This window comes from Cetorhinus maximus, chromosome 24, assembly GCF_964194155.1.
Source record: "Cetorhinus maximus chromosome 24, sCetMax3.hap1.1, whole genome shotgun sequence".
Lineage (NCBI taxonomy): Eukaryota > Metazoa > Chordata > Chondrichthyes > Lamniformes > Cetorhinidae > Cetorhinus > Cetorhinus maximus.
Genome location: NC_135902.1, coordinates 47,932,474 through 47,955,302, shown reverse-complemented (window position 1 = coordinate 47,955,302; position 22,829 = coordinate 47,932,474). Strand labels below are relative to the sequence as shown.

At 39.1% G+C, this 22,829-nt stretch overlaps 1 protein-coding gene and 1 long non-coding RNA gene across 4 annotated transcripts in view; one reads left to right on the top strand and one right to left on the bottom strand.

Annotated features, from left to right (window-relative positions):
• Positions 1-22,829, top strand: part of LOC144699875 (uncharacterized) — a 425,222-nt gene that overhangs the window by 165,301 nt on the left and 237,092 nt on the right. The window lies entirely within an intron of this gene.
• Positions 1-22,829, bottom strand: part of aspscr1 (ASPSCR1 tether for SLC2A4, UBX domain containing) — a 200,490-nt gene that overhangs the window by 64,297 nt on the left and 113,364 nt on the right. For all 3 annotated transcript variants that reach the window (XM_078571200.1, XM_078571201.1, XM_078571203.1), the window contains 4 exons: positions 22,525-22,679; positions 11,134-11,215; positions 8,993-9,059; positions 1,779-1,841 (listed from right to left, as the gene is read on the bottom strand). In XM_078571200.1, coding sequence (XP_078427326.1) covers positions 1,779-1,841; positions 8,993-9,059; positions 11,134-11,215; positions 22,525-22,679 — 367 coding nt within the window. The remainder of the gene's footprint in view (positions 1-1,778; positions 1,842-8,992; positions 9,060-11,133; positions 11,216-22,524; positions 22,680-22,829) is intronic.

The window sequence follows — 22,829 nt, the reverse complement described above, 5'->3', positions numbered from 1 at the left end:
AATCCAACCAAAATAAAAACTGCTTGCTTTCAGAGGCCAGTTCAGGACCCCAATGAACTGAAAGCTTCATTTATAACTGCCAGTGAAGCAAGATGCTTCTCTCAAGCCTATTTTTCCAGTCCTACAAGTCACCTTGCAGCTACAGCCTGCATTTTTGTAGTGATCTCATTTGGAGATAGAATTACAGTTTAATTTTATATTTCTGAGGTGCACCATACAAAACTTTCATTGGACAAGACACACAGGGAAATTTAAAGGTGGTATCAACACTTCTCTGCACCTAGACTTGAATTCTCTATCATGGTAAACAGACTTATACTCCTTTATTTGGAAGCACTTAAATCTTTATTTTTAAGTTGCATTGAGATTATCCTAACAAATAATAAAAGGGTGAAACATTGAGAATCTTGTTGGTGGTTTTAAACAGTGCCTTATCCTTGTGAAAGGCACTCTCTTACTTTGATCACTGGTATTCTGATCTCCTTAAAAATCTGCTACTTTGTCATTATTTCAATCATTCCACAAGTTTAATTCAGCTCCATGGCAGAACTGATTACTCAAGTCTAGTATTTAACAGTCATTTATTTTCTGCTGCGAATACCGAAGGCTGTCTCATTTCAAAATAGTCAATGGGGAAACGAAGTATTTTGTATCTCCAGACTATCACGACTTTTCACAAATGTTGCACAAGTGTAATTTTTTCAAAAAAGATTCAGGTGATCTTTTTGGTTTTTGTAGTGAATGTGAGATTTTTATTGTGGCTAGATGCACCACGTTTTATATTCTTTAGCTCTAGGTTATGGTTGGTGGTAAAAAAAAAGACAGATGCTTAAATGCAATTCGCTACAGAAATTAAGGACATAAAATGCTACACATTTTAGGACCACAATGAAGATCATCCCATGATCCCGTTTTCAAAACACTTTAACAGGGAGAGTAGCTAAAAGGTTAACTACAAACCCACCGAATTCTCAATGGTGAACCATTCTGACCAATCAAATGGGAATGATTATAAAGGTCAGTTTCGGTACAAGGTGTCTTGCCAAGTCAGAGGAAAGCACAAGAAGTTAGATAACTGCTTCAAAATGAAAGATAGTTCAACTTTATGGAATAGACCTTATGTAAGTAGATAGATGCACGGCAGCAAAGCAAATTAGAATAAAAAGATATCATTAGTAAATACATAATATCCTTCAATGATTAATGTTTTGATCAAGGTATTCAATGCTTAACAACACAATATAACACACTAGTTAGATACCCAAGTAAGACATTCTTATTAAATGGTGCACTTTTAAGAACACATTAAAAGGGATTATGTCCAGCTTAATGTTTTACTGTAAAATAATTTTAAGACTCATTTTATTTTACAAATTGTAACATTTCAGAATTGGCCTCAACTATTTGTGATTTCAGTTCAAGAAAATCCAAAATGGAAAGAAAAACTTAATACTATATGTTTGTAACTTTCGACAACGTGATGCAACAAATATTCATGACACCCATTGCTTGTTCAAAAACGAGTGACAGATCAGACTTTACCAAGTGCACAGAAATCAAGATTCAAATTTTAAATGCAAGGATATCCTCCAGAGGTGAGCTAGCCAGTCCTGGTTGTATCATCCAGGAATAGCCATTCTCTAGAATCCATCATGGTCCAATCAGGGAACATAAATCTTTGAAGATTGTCCATCCTCTGAAACAAATCAGCGGTGTGGCCTATGCCACATTTTGTGCAAAGACTGTGCCCGCTTAGCTGCAGTGGTCATTTTACTTACATAAATAAAATGAAATTTCTGGGTCCATCAGATGCATCTTCACAAATTCAATCAGTGCCTCAACTGTTGGAAAAAAACATTTTTTTTTTAAAAAACCTGATCTCAGCAGAAGCTTCATTTTATAGTTAACAGTGGTACAAATTCCAGTGAGCCCCTGATAACTACTTTCATACAAACTTACATCACAAATGGAGGCCCTTCAGTTCGTTATAATTGTGCCGCCTCACGAATCAGCATTCGTGCTCAGTCCAACATCTCTGCTTTTTGCCTGTATCCCTGTAAATTCCTCATTCTTGAGTACCTACTCCCTTTTAAAACCAATTATAAAATCAGCTTCCACCACCTTTTCAGATCGAGCAATCCAGATCCCAAAAACTCAAGTGAAAAGATTTCTCATCACCTGTCTAGATCTTTTGCCAATGATTTTAAATCTATGGTCTCAGATTACTAATCTACTCACCAAAGAGAACAGTTTCCCCTCTAACTACTCTATTACAACTACTCACCATCTTAAAAACCTCTATTAGGTCACACATATTTTCTGTTCGAAGGAGAAGAGTCTTGACTTTTCTACTCCCCCCTCATTACTGAAGTCCCTCATCCCTGATAACTTCCTGGTAAACTTTCTCTGTAGCACTTCTAAGGCCTTTCCTGAAGTGTGGTCCCCAAAATTATCCACAATACAACTCTGAGGCCCAACCAGTGATTTACAGAGCACGGTCTCTTCACTTTTATTTTCTATGCCTCTATTTATACTTTAGTGGTCTTATGGTCTGCAAAATAGCAAGGTTTTTCCAAAATAAACGCAGCAGCTGTCATTTAAGTTTATTACTCTACATGTAAATCATCACATGGAACCTTTTTAAGTTTTAAAAAAGGGCCATGAACGCATATTTTTATATACCTGGGAACAGTTTCAACCACACCAGGTAATGTGTCTGGTTTTCATTTCAATTATGAGCCCAAAGTGAACAGGGTTATTCGCTCTAGGTATTTCTCCTTCATAGGGTAGAATATAGCTCCTAAAAAGTGCAATGGCTAGAGGCAGGTATTAAGATCATTTTTAATCGAACAAATTGAATGATTCAACCAAAAAGCTGAGAATTTTATATTATTTAAGTGTTAGGAAAATCCATTGATCCGTGTGTCCCCGTGGAGATTGTAACATTTAAAATACAGCATGTTCCAGTGCTGTTACAGCGGTTCCTTTCCTAGTAACAAGGGTGGGACTCACCATGGGTGTGTTGATAGGTCCCCCATATCAGTTCAAGGGTCAGTCAATTTTAGTCAGTTAGTCAGGAGCAGGTGAAGGAGGTGGTGAATAGCTCCATGCAGCTAAAGTGCTGCTTTTAGCCCTGGGAGCCACTTGGTAGCTGTGCAGTTCGGGCTCAGATGAAGCCCCAGTAGCCATTTGCTTATTCCGCGCCGCTGAGAGTGTTTCAGCTTAGAAGCAGCTTTCGAAGCCATTGGTAGCTCGGTGCGGCCAAGAATTTGGGGCTCAAGAAATCCTCTGTGACTGGGTGTGTTCAGAAGCAGGGAGAAGAGGCTCCAGGCAGCAGAGGTGTTGTGGTGAGCAGTCTCCAGGCAGTCAGGGCTCAGGAGGAGTCCTGAGGAGCACACCCTTGTAGGGAACAGTCATTAAGTCAGTCTTTGAGGAAGTTCTGAGTCTAGATCTTTGAAAGTACAGAACTGAAATCCCTTGAGAAAAAGACAGTTTAAAGAGGTTGTGTAACTCACAGTGAATATTAACATCTGGGTGGGTTCCTGGGTGGCATTGGTTGCATCTGCCATTTACTCTGTAGTGTGGTGTGTTCCACCACAATTTGTCTGTTAACTTACATGTACCTCAAGTTGATTCTGAACGTTAGCATATCTTGTAAATTGTTTTATCTTTCTGAACTGGTGTAGTAAATTTTGTTTTTGTTTGTTCAAAACCTGTGGAATCTTGTGGTTTTATTTCAAAAGCAGATGTCTTTAATCTCAACCTTTAACTACTTTAAAGAAAACGTCAACAGTCCCTAACCAGACCTTCCCCCAAATCCCGGGATCTGGCCAAGCATTGTAACATACGAAATAGTGTTCGATTTTTAAGCACTAAATTACAGTTTGCTAAACACTGTAACCTCTCCAGTCCAGAAACCTATTGTTTGGAAACACCAGTTGCCCAGAAATTTATTGAGCAGAATCACCTGCTCCCTCGATGTCACAGCAGCATTTTAGTACCGTAATTTGGGGGTGGAAACATGGAAGATACAGCGTTTGGATATTACCGCTTTATGTTTGTCACTGTTTTGTGCTTCAGGTAAAAATTTATATCTCTGGCGTTTACAGTCCACACACTTGTGGTTAGGCATTCTAACATCATTTCATAATCCAGAAAATTCCGAAATCCAGGAATGACTTGGTCCCAAGCATTCATTATTTATTTTGCCGCACTCAAAATGATTGGATAACTCGGTTTTTAAAAAAAATTTCAGACATGCCTCTGCTTATCACGAGTAGACTATATAGCAGAACAAAGTTGGTTGAATTTCATTTGTGATAAGTCAGATGCAGTCTATTCCTGATTTACATTTGGCCAGGTTTCCAGCATCCACAGTATTTGGTATAGCATCCACTTGTGCCTGTGAGTCACCTGAAACACCACCTTACGTGTAAAAGCTTAAATGCAGAGTTGACCATTCGACTGGCTAACATACTGAGTTAGTTCATCAGCCATTCACTTTTCAAATGCAGCCCAGTCTTCTCCCTTTGTTGGGTGCAAAAGTTTCAATGCAAGGGCAGATTACGTCATCTCAACTGTTAGTTAGCTTGCAGTCCAGAAACTCGTGTCAAATTTGCACCTCACTGGCAATCTCACTTAGAGAAAACAAAGGGACCAGTGACAAGAGAAACCGATCAATCTATGTACGTTCAGGTTTAGGCAAATTGTTACAGCACAGTAAAGGAAACTTTATACCGGCCATTCTTTGTTGGGAACGCTAAAACTGGGAAATAGTCTATTCTCCAGCACTCACCTTGACAAAAAAAAATTTACAGAAAAACTTTGAGTTTCTCTATGAATATCTCAATACAAACTTTGTGGGAGGTTGGGATTGATCATCCTGAAAACTTCCCTTGCCAAACTACTGAAAAGTGTTCTATCAGATAATGGCCAACTTTGCTCAAAGTGTAGCCTAATTTAAATAAGTGGGATGCAAGGTCAGAGTTTATAATTCTGGTTCAGTGGCAACATTATAATCTGAGTCAGTAGGTTGTGGGTTCAAGCCCCACTCCTGACCCTAAGCATATAATTTAGACTGTTGTTCGGCAACAGTACTAAAGATACATCTTTTGGATAAAGCATAGAATTAAGGCCCAATATGCTTGTTCAGGTGGCTGGAGCTCTGTTGGAAGACTTATTCAAACAGCAGAGAAGTTCTGCTAGTGTGCTTACTGATTTTTTTCCCTCAAACATCACCAAAGAACAGATTAACTGGCTCTCTCTCAGCTGCATCAAGACGTAGCACATATTCCAGGGTGAGACCAAATGCATTATGAGGGAGTACTGCAATGTCAGTGGTATTGCCTTTTGACAGGGACATTCAACTGAGGGCCCATCATTTCTCTAGGGGAGATGTAGCTCTATTTGAAAAAGGACAGAGGTGTTCTACCAATATCCTAACATTTATCCCTCAACCAGCTCCAAAAAACAGATTGTCTGGTCAGTTTTCTTACTACTGTTTCTGGGACCCCGCTGTGTTCAAATTCGCTATCACATTCCCCTACATTACAAGTGGCTACACTTTAAAAGCACTTCACTGGCTGTGAGACACTGAGCATCTGGAAGTGTGAAATATGTTATATAAATGCACATTTTTCTTAAACTGAGATACCTTCTGTTCACAATGCATATTTCAACTTTAATATTTATGATTTATTAAATAAAATTTTGGCAAAATGAATGTAGCACACCTGCTCCTAGTTGCTTGCATTTCAATAGCCAATATATAACCAAGTATTTCTCCAGAAGTGCTGCACCTCAATAAATCTTCAACCAATTGGTATTACTCAATGATTTATCTTGCATTAAAAATGCAACTGAAGGAGAGAAACATCTTAGGATTTTTAAATTACCATTACTGAAAGTCTCTAATAAAACCCAACCAATAGAACACAAGGGGAGATAACCTTCAAAGACAAGTGAAAGTTCACCAAATGTCTGAGCTTCTATCTAGCCATGTAAGACTTTACAACTTTCATATTGTACACAATTTCTTTCACATTACATAAAGTTCTGATTGCCTCCATATTTTGAATGGCAGTTCTGCTGCACAAAAGCTTTAATTCATAATATATTCTTGGAATAACATTCAAAATTGAATTTAGATCTATCCTGTGTGGTGTTACTACCATTTCCAAAGTAAGAACTCTAACGGTTACTTGCCAGCACTGCAACGTTGTTGTTCATCAGCAAGTGTACTGTTTGCGGCAGTAATTATATTTTAAAGAGAAATTTTTGCTGTTCTTCCTATTACATAACTGAAGCTGCCTGCTCTTGGAAATGCTGCTCTGTAGTAACTTCAGAGCTCAAATGAGTACATACTAGTTATAGAAATTTGAATCAAATATTTAATTTATACATCACAACAAAATCTAATTAGACATTTTTAACAAAAAAACTTTCCCAACATGAAAAAGATACTGATTGTGTTCAGCTCGTTTCGTGGCAGGGAAGAATTAAAACTGGACTAAACATGTACACGCAGAGTTGTAAATTGGATGGTATCCAAGTGAAAGGGAAGATTGATTTAAACAGAGCTTTGCAAGTAATAAAATTCTTAAAACAGAAATGCTTAGTTAAAGTTGTATAATGCATAGTGAAGTCTATTTGTTATAAATGGTCCAGATAAACAGTTCTGATTTGAAATCAATTTCTCTGAGTCTGAACCACTCAGCCTTTCATTTCTTCATCATTCAACAGAACGGTCATGTGGACTCAAAACGTCGACTCTTTTCTTCTCTACCGATGCTGCCAGGCCTGCTGAGTTTTTCCAGGTAATTCTGTTTTTGTTTTGGATTTCCAGCATCCACAGTAGTTTTTTTTTTTAGTTTTTTGTTTTTATTAATAAAGATGAGTTGCAATTATCTTGTGCTTCCTTCTTATGATCACATTTTAAAGTTTTTGTTACTGCCCTCTTAAACTACATTGAACAGATTCCTATTTTAAGGCTGGGATCTGGTGAATGAAGGAGGAAAACTGAAAAGAGGCAGGCATGAAAAGCTCATTACAAAGAGTTTCCATGTGTCTCCTGTTTATTTGTGATTTAAATATTTAGAATTTAAATATGTGTTATACAGATGAAAAACAAATGTATGTCAAATCTAGTACACAAGTCTCAAGAGATACACTGCACATGTTATATGCCTGAAGAAGTGCTACAAATGCAATACTCATGGACGTGCACAGAAAAAACAAGTTATGCAATGTTCTACAGATCGATGCATAACACTCCTCCAAACACAACTTTATTATGTCTTCCCTCTCTCTTCAGGTATTATCTGCCCCAAGTTAGAAACCTACCAATGCCATTTTGTAATCTTATGCTGAAGATGCATTTCAATGTCCCAAGACATCATATCCTCTGATTTTCCCTCCTCACTGAAAGTAAATACTAGACACCTTGACTCATTCGCCCAAATGCATGGCCAAGAACAACAGTTTATCTTATAGGTTAGAGGCTAATTTTCTATGCAAAATTAAGATCACCTAATTTTATACATTAACTTGTCCAGTGGTAACCTCAATCTGCAAGTTAGAGCAAAGACATTTTCTACAGGACTAGTTAGATATGTCTGAGTATCACGTCTACTACTACTAGTACAAAGTTGCTATGGAACAATAAAGACTAGTGCAAAGCAATCAGGCTGGTGAATGAGCATGTTGATGAAAATTATAAAAACACATTTGCCTCGGGGTGACTATATGTGCATGATTGAAACAGAAGCTGCGTAACCAGCTTTTTTACTTAATATCTGCAGAAGATTTCACCAGTTTGATAAGTGCATTCAAACGATTTCACCAAGGATCAAGATTTAGATATGACCTGTAAAGGACATTATAAATTCACTATTTATTATCAGGCACACAATGCCCGAATGAAAAATAATCTGAATTAATTGATTGCACTGATATTATTCATCTATCACAGATTTAATTCACCGAGTACTATGGATGAACTTATTTGTACGAGTGCTGCCAGCTCCTTATATCTATGATACAACCGTACTAATGTTCCAAATTGCAGATTTTAACTGGCTGGCAATACTTCTAAAGCTGTTTTTCTTTAAGTGATAGCTAAGCTTTTAAAGTTGGCCCAGCATCAAAAAGGAGTTTAGAAAAATTACGCCTTTAATAGCTTCAACAGGAAAAGCAGCAAGAGGGTGAGAATAGGTAAATGTGCTTTCAGCATTCATATAAGGAGCTTAGTAGGTTACTTCTGATGTTGAATGGCTTTATACTTGTATTTATATTTATAACATATTTATGTACACATATTATTACTTTCAGTGTCAGTGAAAACTTAAACTCTGGTTGGCACAAGGAAAACAGCTGTTTCCCTGGACTTGCTGGCAGATTGGAAGTAACCTGGTTTACAGTACATCATTTCTTTATCAAAGTTGTACTAAGGATTTTAAATTTCCCTCCACTGTTTAGCATGAAGCTTCCACTTCATAGTGTTCTTATATTGTTTGTTATCTCTCCCATGTTTGGGATGAGGCAGTTCACCCTTACGTGAATGTCAAAGTGCTGATTCAAGATTCTTTCCAAGTTGCCATGCGGCTGAATGGGCAGTGCCTCTGACTGAGGCAGAGTCTGACTCTGACTCTAATTCTAGCTGAGCCCAAGATGTTAGTGTAAGACATCAGTGGTAAGGGTCTTGGATTTGAGGCTATTATTTGTGTCCATCATCAGGTGTCGTGGAGTGAAGGCTTATACTCAGGTTTGATGTGAATCTGAAGCTGCTAGTACCAGGGGTGTAGTATTTTGACAAAGGCACGAGTTTTTACAATCATGGTGCTGGTTCAGGTCTGAGTCTTGGAATGTGAAATGAAAGATACTAAGTATAAAACTCCCCATCCATATACAAACACTTGGCCAGAGTGTGATGATGTGCCAGATATTCACTGCATTTCCTAAAAAAATTAAAATAGTAAATAGACAGTAAATTCACCTGTTTCAAGGGGTCTGAAGAATCCTTGTAAGACATATCTGTCAGGAAACTGCACTCTTATAACAACCTATTTAGTCAAAGAAAAAAGTGAAATTAAAGTTAAAATTGTTTATTAAAGAGTTACATGAAAAGAACCTTTGGATAATTCTGGAATACTTCCTTAAGTTTTTTTAAAAAATACAAGTACATTGCAAAATACCATTGAAAAAATTAAGTACCCTGTTGCCGCCGTTTGTACACAAAAAACTAAAACAGTTCAGCTTTGTCATTGTATTCAAATAAACTAATCAAGATGTGGTCCTGTAGCTTTCAAGTAGGGAGAACACCAATTAATACCCCTGGTTGATTGAGAGTCGTTCTCAATCAGACTGGCAAAAGAAATGTCTCAAAGCTGCACACTACTTCATCTCAAACAGGAGATAAGTCAAGGGCAGTGCTGTCGAACAGAATAGCAAGCGAAAGAGGAAAGCAAAAAAAAAAAAGACTTTGGTAGGTGAGAATTAAAATCTAGCAAACAAGAGCACAAGTTTGTGCATGTTAGTTTTTTTTCACTTTCATTTGGTGATGGGAAAATATTTGGGAAGCATCAGAAAATGTTGTAAGGGTTAAACCAATACTGTAGCTATGAGTTTGTTTAGATATGTACTTGGGATAAACCATAACTTTTTCTCTTCCCTCCGTGACTTAAGTGATTCACACACATATATGCATACAGATGAACATATAAATATACACATGTGATTCCTGGTGCAATATTTATTTCAAAACTTTGCTAAATTCAATTGTGTGTTTGGATTGCCTGAAATGGCATCACTTTTTTGGTCCCTTTCAACTTCAGGCTAAATTCTTTGCCTAAAATAAAATAATTTTGCAAAATTATTTTATCATGTAATGACAAACATTTTCTCCCTCCAAGAATAAAACATGATTTTATGAATAAGACTAGTATCTGTGATTTATATGTAACATTCAATAGAAGACTTCAAGTAATTTAGCAAAAGTTCAATGGAACATTGCACTCTGGCCAGAAGTATTCCACGGAAACCTTCCCCATTACATCAAGCAGACTGGATCATCTATGTCTATACTTATCCTTATAACCTACAGTTCAATTTTTAATCAGATGTTTGATACAGCGCCTTCTTAAACTTCAATGTAGCCAGGGTACGCGCAATTCATCTATTTGGTAATGTGAAATTATTATTTTAATCACCAATATTAATCAAATATTTTGTATTGAAATGTCTTGGCTATGTCCATATTATCCATGCTTTTTAGCAATTTAAAAACTGGATTGTGACTCCTTTCAAGTTTCTTTCCTGCAAGAAATTCCAGCTCTGAGTAAGACAGGTGGTAAATGTAAAGAAAAGGACAAAAGCTTTTGAGTGAGAGAGAGTAAAGGGACAGTCAAAGGAGGGTGGGACTACTTAAGAGTTGACATGGGGCAAGTTGTGCTTGAAAGTGAAGAAATGGTAGATAATCAAGCTATGAAAAATAATATGACTTTATTTATTATACATTATTATTTAGATGTGTTTATTAAGTATTTTGCTTTTTTTGTTTACAGAGGAAGGGAGAAGAAAGTGTGACTGGAGGATAACCTAAGGCGAGGTGGAATAGACAGTGCTGGAAATAAATATTTAAATCCACATTGCATTGGAAAGGATGTTGGACTGATAGCTGAAAAGTCAACAGGCCTAGAAGGCATGCATCCCAGAACAGTCAGGAAAGTTCACTCCTGGAACGATATGAAACACAGAAATGATAGTGAAGATTCACAAGCATGCCTGTCAAATATAAAGATCTTTTGATGCCTTAAGAATGTCATGTCATAATGTCATATTTAAAAGCAGATTATTCTTTGAAGGAAGGCATTAAAAAAAAAACAAGGCTTCATCACTGAAAAGGGAAACCAGTGAAATATTCTTCCCAATGGCTGATGAGCTATTTGCTCGTGTAGTCTCATTATCACTAGAAGAATGAGAGGTTAGAAGTAATGTTTTCACATGAGAGGGTTGTTAGAAAATGAAATGTCTTATCACACATAATATTCAACCAAAGTCTTAATTCTAAAAATTAACTCAATTTACGATGATTAATTACTGATGTGATTTTTTTCAGGAAACAGGACATTCACTAACCTTAGGATAGCGCTCAGTCTTTTCTTTCATATGAGATTCTCTCATAGATTTAGTCATCAACGGAGCCTCTTCAAGCTGTCGCCTGAGCAATCAGAAACAATGAAATACATTTAGCAATTTCCTCATCTCGTATCCCAATCATATTGGCCCCTTGCAAATATAAGATTCCATAGGAAGGCGATTTAACCAGGTGCTGTTATAGCCCGGTCTAATCCCATCCTCATCTTACATACATAATTGATTCGTTCCAGCATTTTGGCAAAATAAAACCACATCTTCAAAAATCAGTAATCATTCGCTGATTCGGGGGTCAAATAATTTATCTCAATTGATGGTTAAGGACCAGTATCATCAGGAAAGTCGCAGCCTTAATATCCATATTTTTGTCCTACATATTGTAACCATAAGAGAAGAACAGTTTCTCTTGTGGCTAATAGTTTGAATGCATTTGATCCCTCCTCTTGTCTACGCACCGTTCTTCCACTTTAGCAAGATTTTGGAATTAATAGATATTTTTCTTTAGTAGTTTGGGCTTTCTTCTGTTCTATTTATCATCAGGTTGTATGCCTCGAGACATAAATTGAGACTACATAAACCTAGCATCTGTGATTAAAAGCATCTATCCAAATGGTGACAGAAAACAAGGCTATAATATGACAGATTCAAGTTTTTATTAAAAATGCGTTTACCAAATTGTCCCCAGATCAACATGATTTAAGAAGCGCTCAATGGAATTGTAAAAAATGTGATTTTGAGTTCCAAATCACTATCTTTGTAATGCTGATAAATACAACTGCAAAGTTAACTTTAAACATTACATTTGATCACACAGACCTGTATTGCCATATCTTTCTAATGATCTGGACCAGGGGTTAGAAACCTACGGTTCATGGGCTGGATCCAGCCCATTGCTCAATTTCATCCGGCTTGCAACAAGATTTCTAAAAATATAGACCAGGCTTGTCCAAACTATTTGTGCAAGGGGGTCACATTTCAATTTTTTTCTCACTCAAGAGCTGATGAGAAAATTTCAGAAAGTTTAAGATTTGGTGCAACATTAAACATGAAATTCAATAAAATGTTGAGGTATGGAGGAAAAGAAACAGCTTGCTGAGCAAAAGTAAAGCAATATCACAGCAATAAATGGATAATTTTTAAAAAGTGAGGAATTAATAAAGATGACCATTCAGGTGTGAGGGGGTCAAATTGTGTTTGTCCGGCTCACTCCCAGTCTCAGGGTACCTTACTCACTCAACCTCAAGACACCCACTGTGTGAGGTGGTGCGAGTGTGTTGGTGTGTGGGGTCAAGGGTCAGTGCAAACCCTGAGACTGGGAGTGCGCCAGAGACACATGCATGCTCGCACACGCGCTCTCACACACACATACCCTTACTCACCCCACCAGCAGCCATCCTCTCCCCCCCCCACACCACCGGTCATCCCTCTCTGTCCCCGCTCGGTTGTCCCTCTCACTCCCCCCCCCCCCCACTCGGTAGTCACTCTCTCACCCTGCTCATTAGTCGCTCACTACCCCCCTCCTCGGTTTCTCTGCACTTGATAGTTGCTCTCTCTCCCTGCTCCCTGAAAACTTCCCTTCCTCACCAACAGACTCACTGCTGCCGTCACACCGTTTTTTCAGGTCTCAGACTGAAGGAAGCTGCTCCTCTAATCAGACCCTGGTTCTTTCCCACCTTCGTTGCTGATCGGATCACTAGTGAGCTTATCAACAGCAAACGCAGAAGAGAAACAGCCTGTGACTGCTGGAGCAGAAACTCGCAGAATCTTCGCATTTACTTACCAGCATTTTAAACATGGGGTCCGCAGGCCAGATAGAAAGGCCTGGTTGGACACGCCTGATATAGATTGGTGACAGTGACACCTTCAAAATAGCATTTATCATCATCATGACAAATTTCCTTTGGATAAAAGTGTTAGCTAAATTACTATAATAATACTTAATAATATAATATTCAAATTCAGCCATCATTAAAACGGCAGGTGAGTTGAACATTTCTGTATTTTCTGTAGAAAGAGAGAATCAACTAAATTAAGTTGATTTTTGTGAGTGTGGGGCCCACGACTGATTTTGACGGGTGTGAATGGCCCATGATAAAAGGTTCTCCATCTCTGATCTTTTAGACTACTGCCACATTGCTCAAATACTGGGTTACTTTCATCCTACGTCAGACTGAATGCAGGTTTTTTTTTATATATTGATGCATCCTACTATGCATCCTTAATCTTAACCTTTACTTTCCAAATCTAGTCTCAACATAAATCAAAACAGACACTATATATATATAATGATACTTTAAAACAAAGCATATAATAGAACAACCGATATCCAGGAGCAAGTTTCAGGCTGGGATATAATTGAGGGGTTCAGGTGATTTACATGTAAGATCACTGATATCCAGAATGAGTCACAGACTGAAACTAATCAAGGGGTTGGTGTGGTCTATATTAACAAATACCAGATATGATATACAGGTGAGGTGAGCATCTAATTGAGTTCACATCGAATGCTGTGTTACTGAACCAGCCAAACAAAACTGGAAGGTCCTTGGTTCAACTGCTGATCTGCGAGAGGAGAGCCGGGAGTTTCACAGTTTGAAACAGCAAGAGGAGAGCTGGGAGTTTCTCAGTTTGAAACAGCGCGAGGAGAGCGGGAGTTTCACAGTTTGAAACAGCGCGAGGAGAGCCGGGAGTTTCACAGTTTGAAACAGCAAGAGGAGAGCAGGAGTTTCTCAGTTTGAAACAGCGCGAGGAGAGCGGGAGTTTCACAGTTTGAAACAGCAAGAGGAGAGCAGGAGTTTCACAGTTTGAAACAGCGCGAGGAGAGCGGGAGTTTCACAGTTTGAAACAGCGCGAGGAGAGCGGGAGTTTCTCAGTTTGAAACAGCGAGAGGAGAGCGGGAGTTTCTCAGTTTGAAACAGCGAGAGGAGAGCGGGAGTTTCACAGTTTGAAACAGCGAGAGGAGAGCGGGAGTTTCACAGTTTGAAACAGCGAGAGGAGAGCCGGGAGTTTCACAGTTTGAAACAGCGAGAGGAGAGCCGGGAGTTTCACAGTTTGAAACAGCAAGAGGAAAGCGGGAGTTTCACAATTTGAAACAGCAAGAGGAGAGCGGGAGTTTCTCAGTTTGAAACAGCGGGAGTTTCTCAGTTTGAAACAGCGGGAGTTTCTCAGTTTGAAACAGCGGGAGTTTCTCAGTTTGAAACAGCGGGAGTTTCTCAGTTTGAAACAGCGGGAGTTTCTCAGTTTGAAACAGCGGGAGTTTCTCAGTTTGAAACAGCGGGAGTTTCTCAGTTTGAAACAGCGGGAGTTTCTCAGTTTGAAACAGCGGGAGTTTCTCAGTTTGAAACAGCGGGAGTTTCTCAGTTTGAAACAGCGGGAGTTTCTCAGTTTGAAACAGCGGGAGTTTCTCAGTTTGAAACAGCGGGAGTTTCTCAGTTTGAAACAGCGGGAGTTTCTCAGTTTGAAACAGCGGGAGTTTCTCAGTTTGAAACAGCGGGAGTTTCTCAGTTTGAAACAGCGGGAGTTTCTCAGTTTGAAACAGCGGGAGTTTCTCAGTTTGAAACAGCGGGAGTTTCTCAGTTTGAAACAGCGGGAGTTTCTCAGTTTGAAACAGCGGGAGTTTCTCAGTTTGAAACAGCGGGAGTTTCTCAGTTTGAAACAGCGGGAGTTTCTCAGTTTGAAACAGCGGGAGTTTCTCAGTTTGAAACAGCGAGAGGAGAGCCGGGAGTTTCACAGTTTGAAACAGCATAAGATCAATACCGGTGTTAAAAAAAAAAATTACAATAAAGTGCAAAGAGCGGGGGGGATTCTTCAAGTGTAAAGAGCAGGGATACCAGGGTAATTAATTAATAAATTAAGTGAAATATGGTGGTGATGGAAGAATGGGTGATTGTGTTGCTGCTGCAGCACATGGGACCTGCTGGACACCAAGGTGATTCAGAGCAAACACATCTATAATAAGCGTTTGCAGCTCGAGGAACTTGGGATTGGAGTTGAGGAGCTGGAGTCCAAGCTGCAGACATTGTGCCACATCAGGGAGGGGGAAAGTTACCTGGACACTTTGCTCCAGGAGGGGTCACAACCCTCAGATTAGGTCATTCAAATTTGGTCTGTGATCAGGGATAGGAGGGTATGACTGCATGTGAGGCAGGTATGGGGACCCAGGGGTAGCACTCAAAGAGCTTCAGCCCCTGCAATTGTCCAACAGTTATGAAATGCTTGCAAACTGCATGGAGGATGAATGAACTGAACATGGCACCGTGGTACAGGGAGCCATTCAAGTGGGGGGAGGAAATAAGAACGTTGTAGTGGTAGGGGACAGTATAATTAGGGGATATATACTGTTCTCTGCAGCCATTAGCGTGAGTCCCGAAGGCTGTGTTGCTGGCCGATGCCAGGGTTAAGGACATCTCCTCAGGGCTGGACAGGAACTTGGGGTGAGGGCTCCAGTTGTCGTTGTCGAAGTTTGTACCAACAACATTGATAGGACTAGAAAGGAAGATCTGAAAGGAGGAGAATTTGAAAAGTAAGGAGCTAAATTAAAAAGCAGAACCTCCAAGGTAATAATCTCGGGATTACTACCTGAGCCACAGGCAAACTGGCATAAGGTAAATAAAGTCAAGGAGTTAAATGTGTGACTCATAGATTGGTGTGGGAGGAATGGGTTTCAGTTCATGAGGCACTGGCACCAGTAATGAGGTATAAGGAAGCTGTTCCAGTGGAACGGGCTTCACTTGAACCGTGCTGAGACCACTGTCCTGGCGAATCGAATAACTAGGGCTGTAGAGAGGCTTTAAACTAAATGTGGGGGGGGTGGGGAGGAGGGTTCCAGAGAGGAGATACATACGCTTACAAAGCGAATGGATACGGCAGCATTGCAGGGCAGCTATTTAGGTAATGATACCCAGAGTGTGACAGGAAGGGACAGGGTGTAGAAACATAAAAAACAGCAGCAAATAGGGTCAAAGGGGAAAAAAATGGTACAAAAAGGCAAAATGAATGGCTCTTATTCAAGCAAAATAAATTAACTACCGGCACAAATACAGGTTAATGGGTGTGATCTTATAGCCAATTCGGAGACCTGGTTACAAGGAGATCAAAGCTGGGAACTAAATATTCAGGGGTATGTGACTTTTCGGAAGATCAGGCAGGAGAGAAAGGGTGGTGGGGTAGCTTTGTTAGTACGAGATGAAATAAGTACGATAGCAAGAAACGATCTTGGATCGGGAGATGTAGAATCCATATGGGTGGAGGTAAGAAATAACAAGGGGAAGATGACACAGGTGGGAGTAATCTATAGGCCCCCCCCACCTATCAGTAGCTAGACTGTAGGACATAGAATAAATCAGGAGATAACGAGGGTGTCATGAAGAGATTAATGTTTATAATATTATTGGAATTTTTTTTAAAAATTGGGTTTAGCGGTGTCTGTGTCTATGTGTATGTATGGGTGTGTGTCTTAATTGGATTAAAGCCAACTGGTCTAGAGGCTTTGATGTATAGAAAGAAGTAGGTTTGAAATGGTAATTAGATAAACATGGGGAAGTTTAGAAACATAGGTGTCAAGGGGGCAATTTGCAGTTTTAAATAAAGCATGCAAAAGAATGGGTGAAATCTTGCACCTAGCTAGAAGACGCCAAGCAATGTGTTTAATTCTTTTCAGCTTACTAATAAAATTGGTGGAATCAAAGGATGTTATTGTTAGAAGAGGTAAAATTAAAAACCTAGTAATACAATGGAAAATTTACATTCAAAGAGAAAGATATGTATAAAGAAGAAAGGAAATTGTGTGTAAGGTAGAGGCATTTTAAGATCCATCAAGTGTGAGAAGCCTCCAGTCTTTAAACCTAAAGTCTGCCTGCAAGGACCCAGGGCTGAAAGAAACTCATTTTGAATGTGACTGCCCAGGGTGCTCTCTGCCAGATGTCTCTTTAAATTTATGAGTTTTACTGTTGCCTTAACGGGGGTGTAACTGAGAGTCAGATTAATTAGCAGATTTTTGTAGTTATTATAGTAGTAATTCTGTAGACATACGTATTTGCTTACAATTTTTCTTGTATTAATAAATGTTTAATGTAGTTTTATAAAAAGCCTCTTGAGACTCAGTGGTCTTATCACAACTGAATTCAAAGCCGGCATCTCTAAACATACAAATTGCAAAAATGGGTTATGACAGCTGTTTCAAGTTTCCCTCTGGGCTTTGAACAACTCAGCCTTTACCATCGGCTGCGTCATAATAGAGGGCGTGTTGAAAAGGCAGTACGTTAATCATGGGTGACTTTAATCTTCATGTAGATTGGGAAAATCAAATTGGCAGAGGTAGCCCCGAGCAATAATTCATAGTGTGTATACGGGACAGTTTCCTAGAACAATGTGTTGTGGATCCAACCAGGGATCAGGCAATTTTGGATGGGGTAATGCGTCATGAGGCAGGTTTAATAAATGATCTCAGAGTAAAAGATCCCCTAGGAAACAGTGGCCATAACATGGTAGAATTTAGCATTCAGTTTGAGTGAGAAACTTGGGTCAGAAACAACTGTGCTAAACTTAAATAAGGGTAATTACAAAGGAATGATGGCAGAGTTGGCTGGAGTGGACTGGGAAAGGAGTTTAGCAGTAAAGACGGCAGGCGTTTAAGAAAATAGTTCATGACTCACAACAAATATATATCCCAGTGAGGAAGGAGGATTCTAGGAAGGGGATAAACCAACCATGGTTAACCAAGGAAGTTAAGGTCAGTATCAAATGGAAAGAAAAACCTACAATGTGGCAAAGATTAGTGGTAACCCAGAGGATTGGGAAAATTTTAAAAACCAACAAAAGATGACCAAACAAAAAAATAAAAGAGGAAGAAAATAAACTTAGAGGGTAAACTAGCAAGCAATATAAAAACAGACACTATAGCTTCTTTAAAAAGGAAGAGAGAGGCCAAAGTGATCTTAGGCCCCTTAGAGAATGAGGCTGGGGAAATAATAATGGGGAAGCAAGAAATGGCAGAGGAGTTGAATAAATACTTTGCTTCAGTCTTCACGGTAGAAGACACTAATAGCATTCCAAAAAATCTAAATAATCATGAGGCAAAAGGGGGAGGAGGAAATAAATACAATAACTATCACTAGAGAAAAAGTACTAGGAAAACTAATGGGGCTCCCCTGGACCTGATGGGTTACATCCTAGGATAATAAAGGAAGTAGCTACAGAGATAGTAGATGCACTGGTAGTAATCTTCCAAGAATCCTTAGATTCTGGAAAAGTACCAGAGGATTGGAAAACTGCCAATGTAACACCCTTATTCAAAAAGGGAGGGTGACAAAAAACAGGTAACTATAGGCCAGTTAGCTTAACATCCGTCATTGGGAAAATGTTGGAGTCTATTATAAAGGATGTAACAGCCGAGCATTTAGAAATGCATAATATAATCAAGCAGAGTCAGCATGGCTTAATGAAGGGGAAATCATGCCTGGCATTTATTAGAATTCTGTGAGGATGCAACAAGCAGGATAGATAAAGTGGAACCAGTAGATGTAATATATTTGGATTTCCAAAAGGCATTCGATAAGGTATTGTACATAAGGCTACTTAATAAGGTAAGAGTCCATGGTGTTGGGGGTAGTATATTAGCATGGATAAAGGATTGGCTAACTAATAGAGACAGAGAGTTGGGATAAGGGGGGCATTTTCAGGATGACAACCTGTAACTAATGGAGTGCCACAGGGATCAGTTTTGGGGCCACAATTATTTACAATATATATTAATGGCTTGGATGAGGGAAGTGAATGTACTATCGCCACCTTTGTGGATTACACAAAAATAGGTGGGAAGGCAAGTGGTGAGGATGACACAACAAGTCTACAGAAGGATATAGAGAGGTTTAGTGAGTGGGCAAAAACTTGGCAGATGGAATATAATGTGGGAAAGTGTGAGGTTATGCACTTTGGCAGGAAGAATAGAGGAGCTGAATATTATTTAAATGGAGAAAGACTGCAGAAAGTTGCAGCAGAGAGAGATTTGGGGGTCCTTGTGCATGAATCACAAAGGGCTAGCGTACAAGTTCAGCAGGTAATAGGGAAGGCAAATGGAATGTTGACCTTTATTTCTAAGGGAATGGTGTATAAAAATAGGGAAGTCTTGCTAAAACTATACAAGGCACTAGTTAGACAACGCCTAGAATACGGTGAACAGTTTTGGACCCCTTATCTAAGGAAAGATACACTGGCATTGGAGCAGTCCAGAGAAGGTTCACTAGGTAGATCCTGGGTATGGAGGGATTTTCTTATGAGGAGAGGTGGAGTAGGTTGGGCCTGTACTCATTGGAGTTTAGAAGAATGAGAGGCGACCTTATTAAAACATATTAGATGCTTTTGGGGCTTGACAGAGTAGATGCTGAGAGGTTGTTTCCCTTTGTGGGAGAGTCCAGGACCAGAGGGCATAATCTCAAAGTAAGGGGTCACCCATTTAAGACAGAGGTGAGGAGAAATTTCTTCTCTCAGAAGGTAGTCAATCTGCTGAACTCTTTACTGCAGAGAGCTGTGGAGGCTAGGTTGTGTAGTATATTCAAGGCTGAGATAGACAGATTTTTAATCAGTAAGGGAATCAAGGGTCATGGGGAAAAGGCAAGAAAATGGAGTTGAAGATTCTCGGATCAGCAATGATCTCATTGAATGGTGGAGTGGACTTGATGGGCCGAATGGCTGACTTCTGCTCCTCCGTCTTATGATCTTATTATTAGCTGATGTCATTCAGGGTAGAAATTGAGATTGTCCAATTTCTTTCAGTGTTCTTGCCTTTTTTTGGAAAAGGACTAATCCATGTTTCCTACTTGTCACCACTGTCCTAGAAAATGGATATATGTGAAAGGATTGAACTCAGGTGATGCTGCACATATCTCAAACTTGCTAACACTCACTGCCTATGCTCACATAAAAAGACACGTTATGTGGTAGGAAGGAGGGAAAAGCGACAGAGCCTGTCTATGATCTGAGAAGCAGCAAGTGATATTACATAAACATAAATTGAAATGCATCACATCACCATTACACATTGAGGAAAGTATTTATACAGCACCTTTCACAACCTCAGGATGTCCAAAGTGCTTTACAGCCAATGAGTACTTTTGAAGTGCAGTCAAAGTTTTAATATGGAAAATGCAGCAGCCAATTTGCACATAGCAAGCTCCCACCAACAGAAATGAGATAATGATTAGATAATCAGCTTTTTTTTTGAAGTAATGTTGTTTGGCAGATATACATTGGAGGACACCCAGGAGGAAGATGCTGTTCTTCTTTCAAACAGTGCCATGCCATGGGATCTTTTACATCCCTGAGAGGAAGAATAGGTTTGATGTCTCATCTGAAAGATAGCACGTCCAACAGTGCACCACTAACAGCCCAGGTTATGCGCTTAAGTCTCCGGAGTGGGATTTGAAGCCTTCAACCTTTTGACTCAGGGGCAAAAACGCTACCCAACTATTCAGCCAAGGCTGACACCTGAGGAATTCAAAGTACAAAATCAGAGTGTGACACCCTGCAATTACATATGGAGGAGTTAATTATGATGAAAATGGTCAATGAGTGTTATTGAAAGGTTGTTTCCACTGATTGATAAACTATTTGCTTCTTCTGTATTTTGTACTTTGGGGGTTGGGTGTTCAGGATATTTCTGTCTAGCTTTTTAAACTATCTGGCTACACATCAGTTATAGTTATGGTAGGAATGATCTCTCCATCCCCTCACTGCATTGGTTTGAACTAGCTGAATGAGAGGGTCTGCTCACCTTCACATCAACCTATCTCCAGGAATTGGCTATCTCCTCCAATTCTTCTGCTTGGGAATCACATGCACAGTCCTTAATCTCACTGCTTTGCAATATGAGTTGGGAGAACTGATCTGATCAATGTTTACCCTTAATACAAGATGACTAAACACATTAACTAGTCATTAATATCAATGGTATTTGTGGGGGCTTGCTATGTGCTGAGCAGTTGCCACTATTCTCGGCAGACAACAGTGACACGCTCCAATGGTACGTTACTGACTGTGTTTGGTACGATCTGCGGTTGTGAAAGGCGCTGTATAAATGCAATTTATATTATGTATTTATTATATTATATAAAATGTATTTCGTAGTCCAGGATAGAAGGAAAAGGTGGGAAAATACATTGGCATTGGACAGGGATAAAATAAAATTGCAATCTCTAAAACTAAGAAAAAGAAACAGAGCTGAATACAGCAGCTTGTAGCATAGTATTAAAAATAGCCTCAGGAATGAGCATTTTGCAATCTTAACAGATGGCAACTTTAGGAAAGAAACCCTAGTTTTAACACACTGTTCCTAGAATTGTACTTCAAGATGAACTTCTTCAAGGGATCAATAAAGCAACACCTCAGTACTGCAGAGGATAGGATAGCATATCCCAAATCTTCAGCTTCCCTCAACCTATGCAGCTTTATATCCTGAAGGTTCTGCATGGTTAAGCAAGCTTGATACTAAAAGAGATGTAGATGAAGGAGGGAGTTGTATGAACTGAACAGCATTTTTTGCATTTCTAGATATGTTCTTCTTATAGTCAAAGAAAAGCAACCCTAATACAAGACTTTGAGATAACTATCACAATAAAACTTTGGTGCCTTTCCAATCTCGTCCACATGTGACAGCTGGTCAGTGAAATGGGCTAGCAACAAGCATCATAAGCAGTTTGAGAACAGATGTTGAAAAATTTTGCTTTTCCATCAGAATATTTTTCTGTTTCCCAAATCTTTTCTTTTAAACTATTCAGATTTCCAACATAAAAAAGTGAAATCAGTCAACAACTTTTGCTAGTCAATTGATTATATTGTTCCTATACAAAATTTACTGTAAAAAAAAATCCAATAGGCATTCTCAAAAAAAGCAGAATGCAGATATTAGCAAGATTCCCTTATATGTGTAATTAAGGCTAAATGATGTTTGCAACTTCATAAGTCTTGCTTGGATCCTGCTCAATTTTGGGGGAAACATGTACTATTAACGCCATAATGCTGGGCTGAGACTTGAACCCAGCTGCGGACTTTGTTTACATCATCTACCGGCAGCCGACACAGGCTCCACGTAAAAACCCCTCTAAAGGCACATGTGATACTTGCACTGTCAATCACAGGATTGCTTTCAACACCACAACTGCACTGAGAGGTAAACGGGGGAATCAATCTCAACTGTTCTATCTTCAGTGAGGAAAGTACCTAACGAAGACTAGCAATGAGTCAAGTCAAAAAGCTTCAGTACAGGACTGTTTACCCCATTAACTATAAATCTGAATGAGAGATTATACTAATATTTGTATAGTTGAGTTGCTTAAATAACATTGTGATAAGTATGACACAGGCAAATATTTAGATTACCTTTCACTTTTCAGTTGAGCAAAACGTTTTCGAACGTCATCTATGGTAACCTGAAAGAATTCATCAGGTAGCTCCTCAAAAACACCTGGCTCTCGAATTCCTTCCGCATGATTCTTCCCATCCAAATGGTAAATAAGTGCCTCTCTGTCAACAGGCTTAAATAAAAAACAAATCAAATTGCTATCACATCAACAGTCAGTTTTATTCAGTCAAATGCTCAGCTATGGTGATTAGCCATTATAGGGCGTTTATTCTAAATGAATAACACCCCCCCCACTCCCCCACCACAAACGAAGAACTAATAT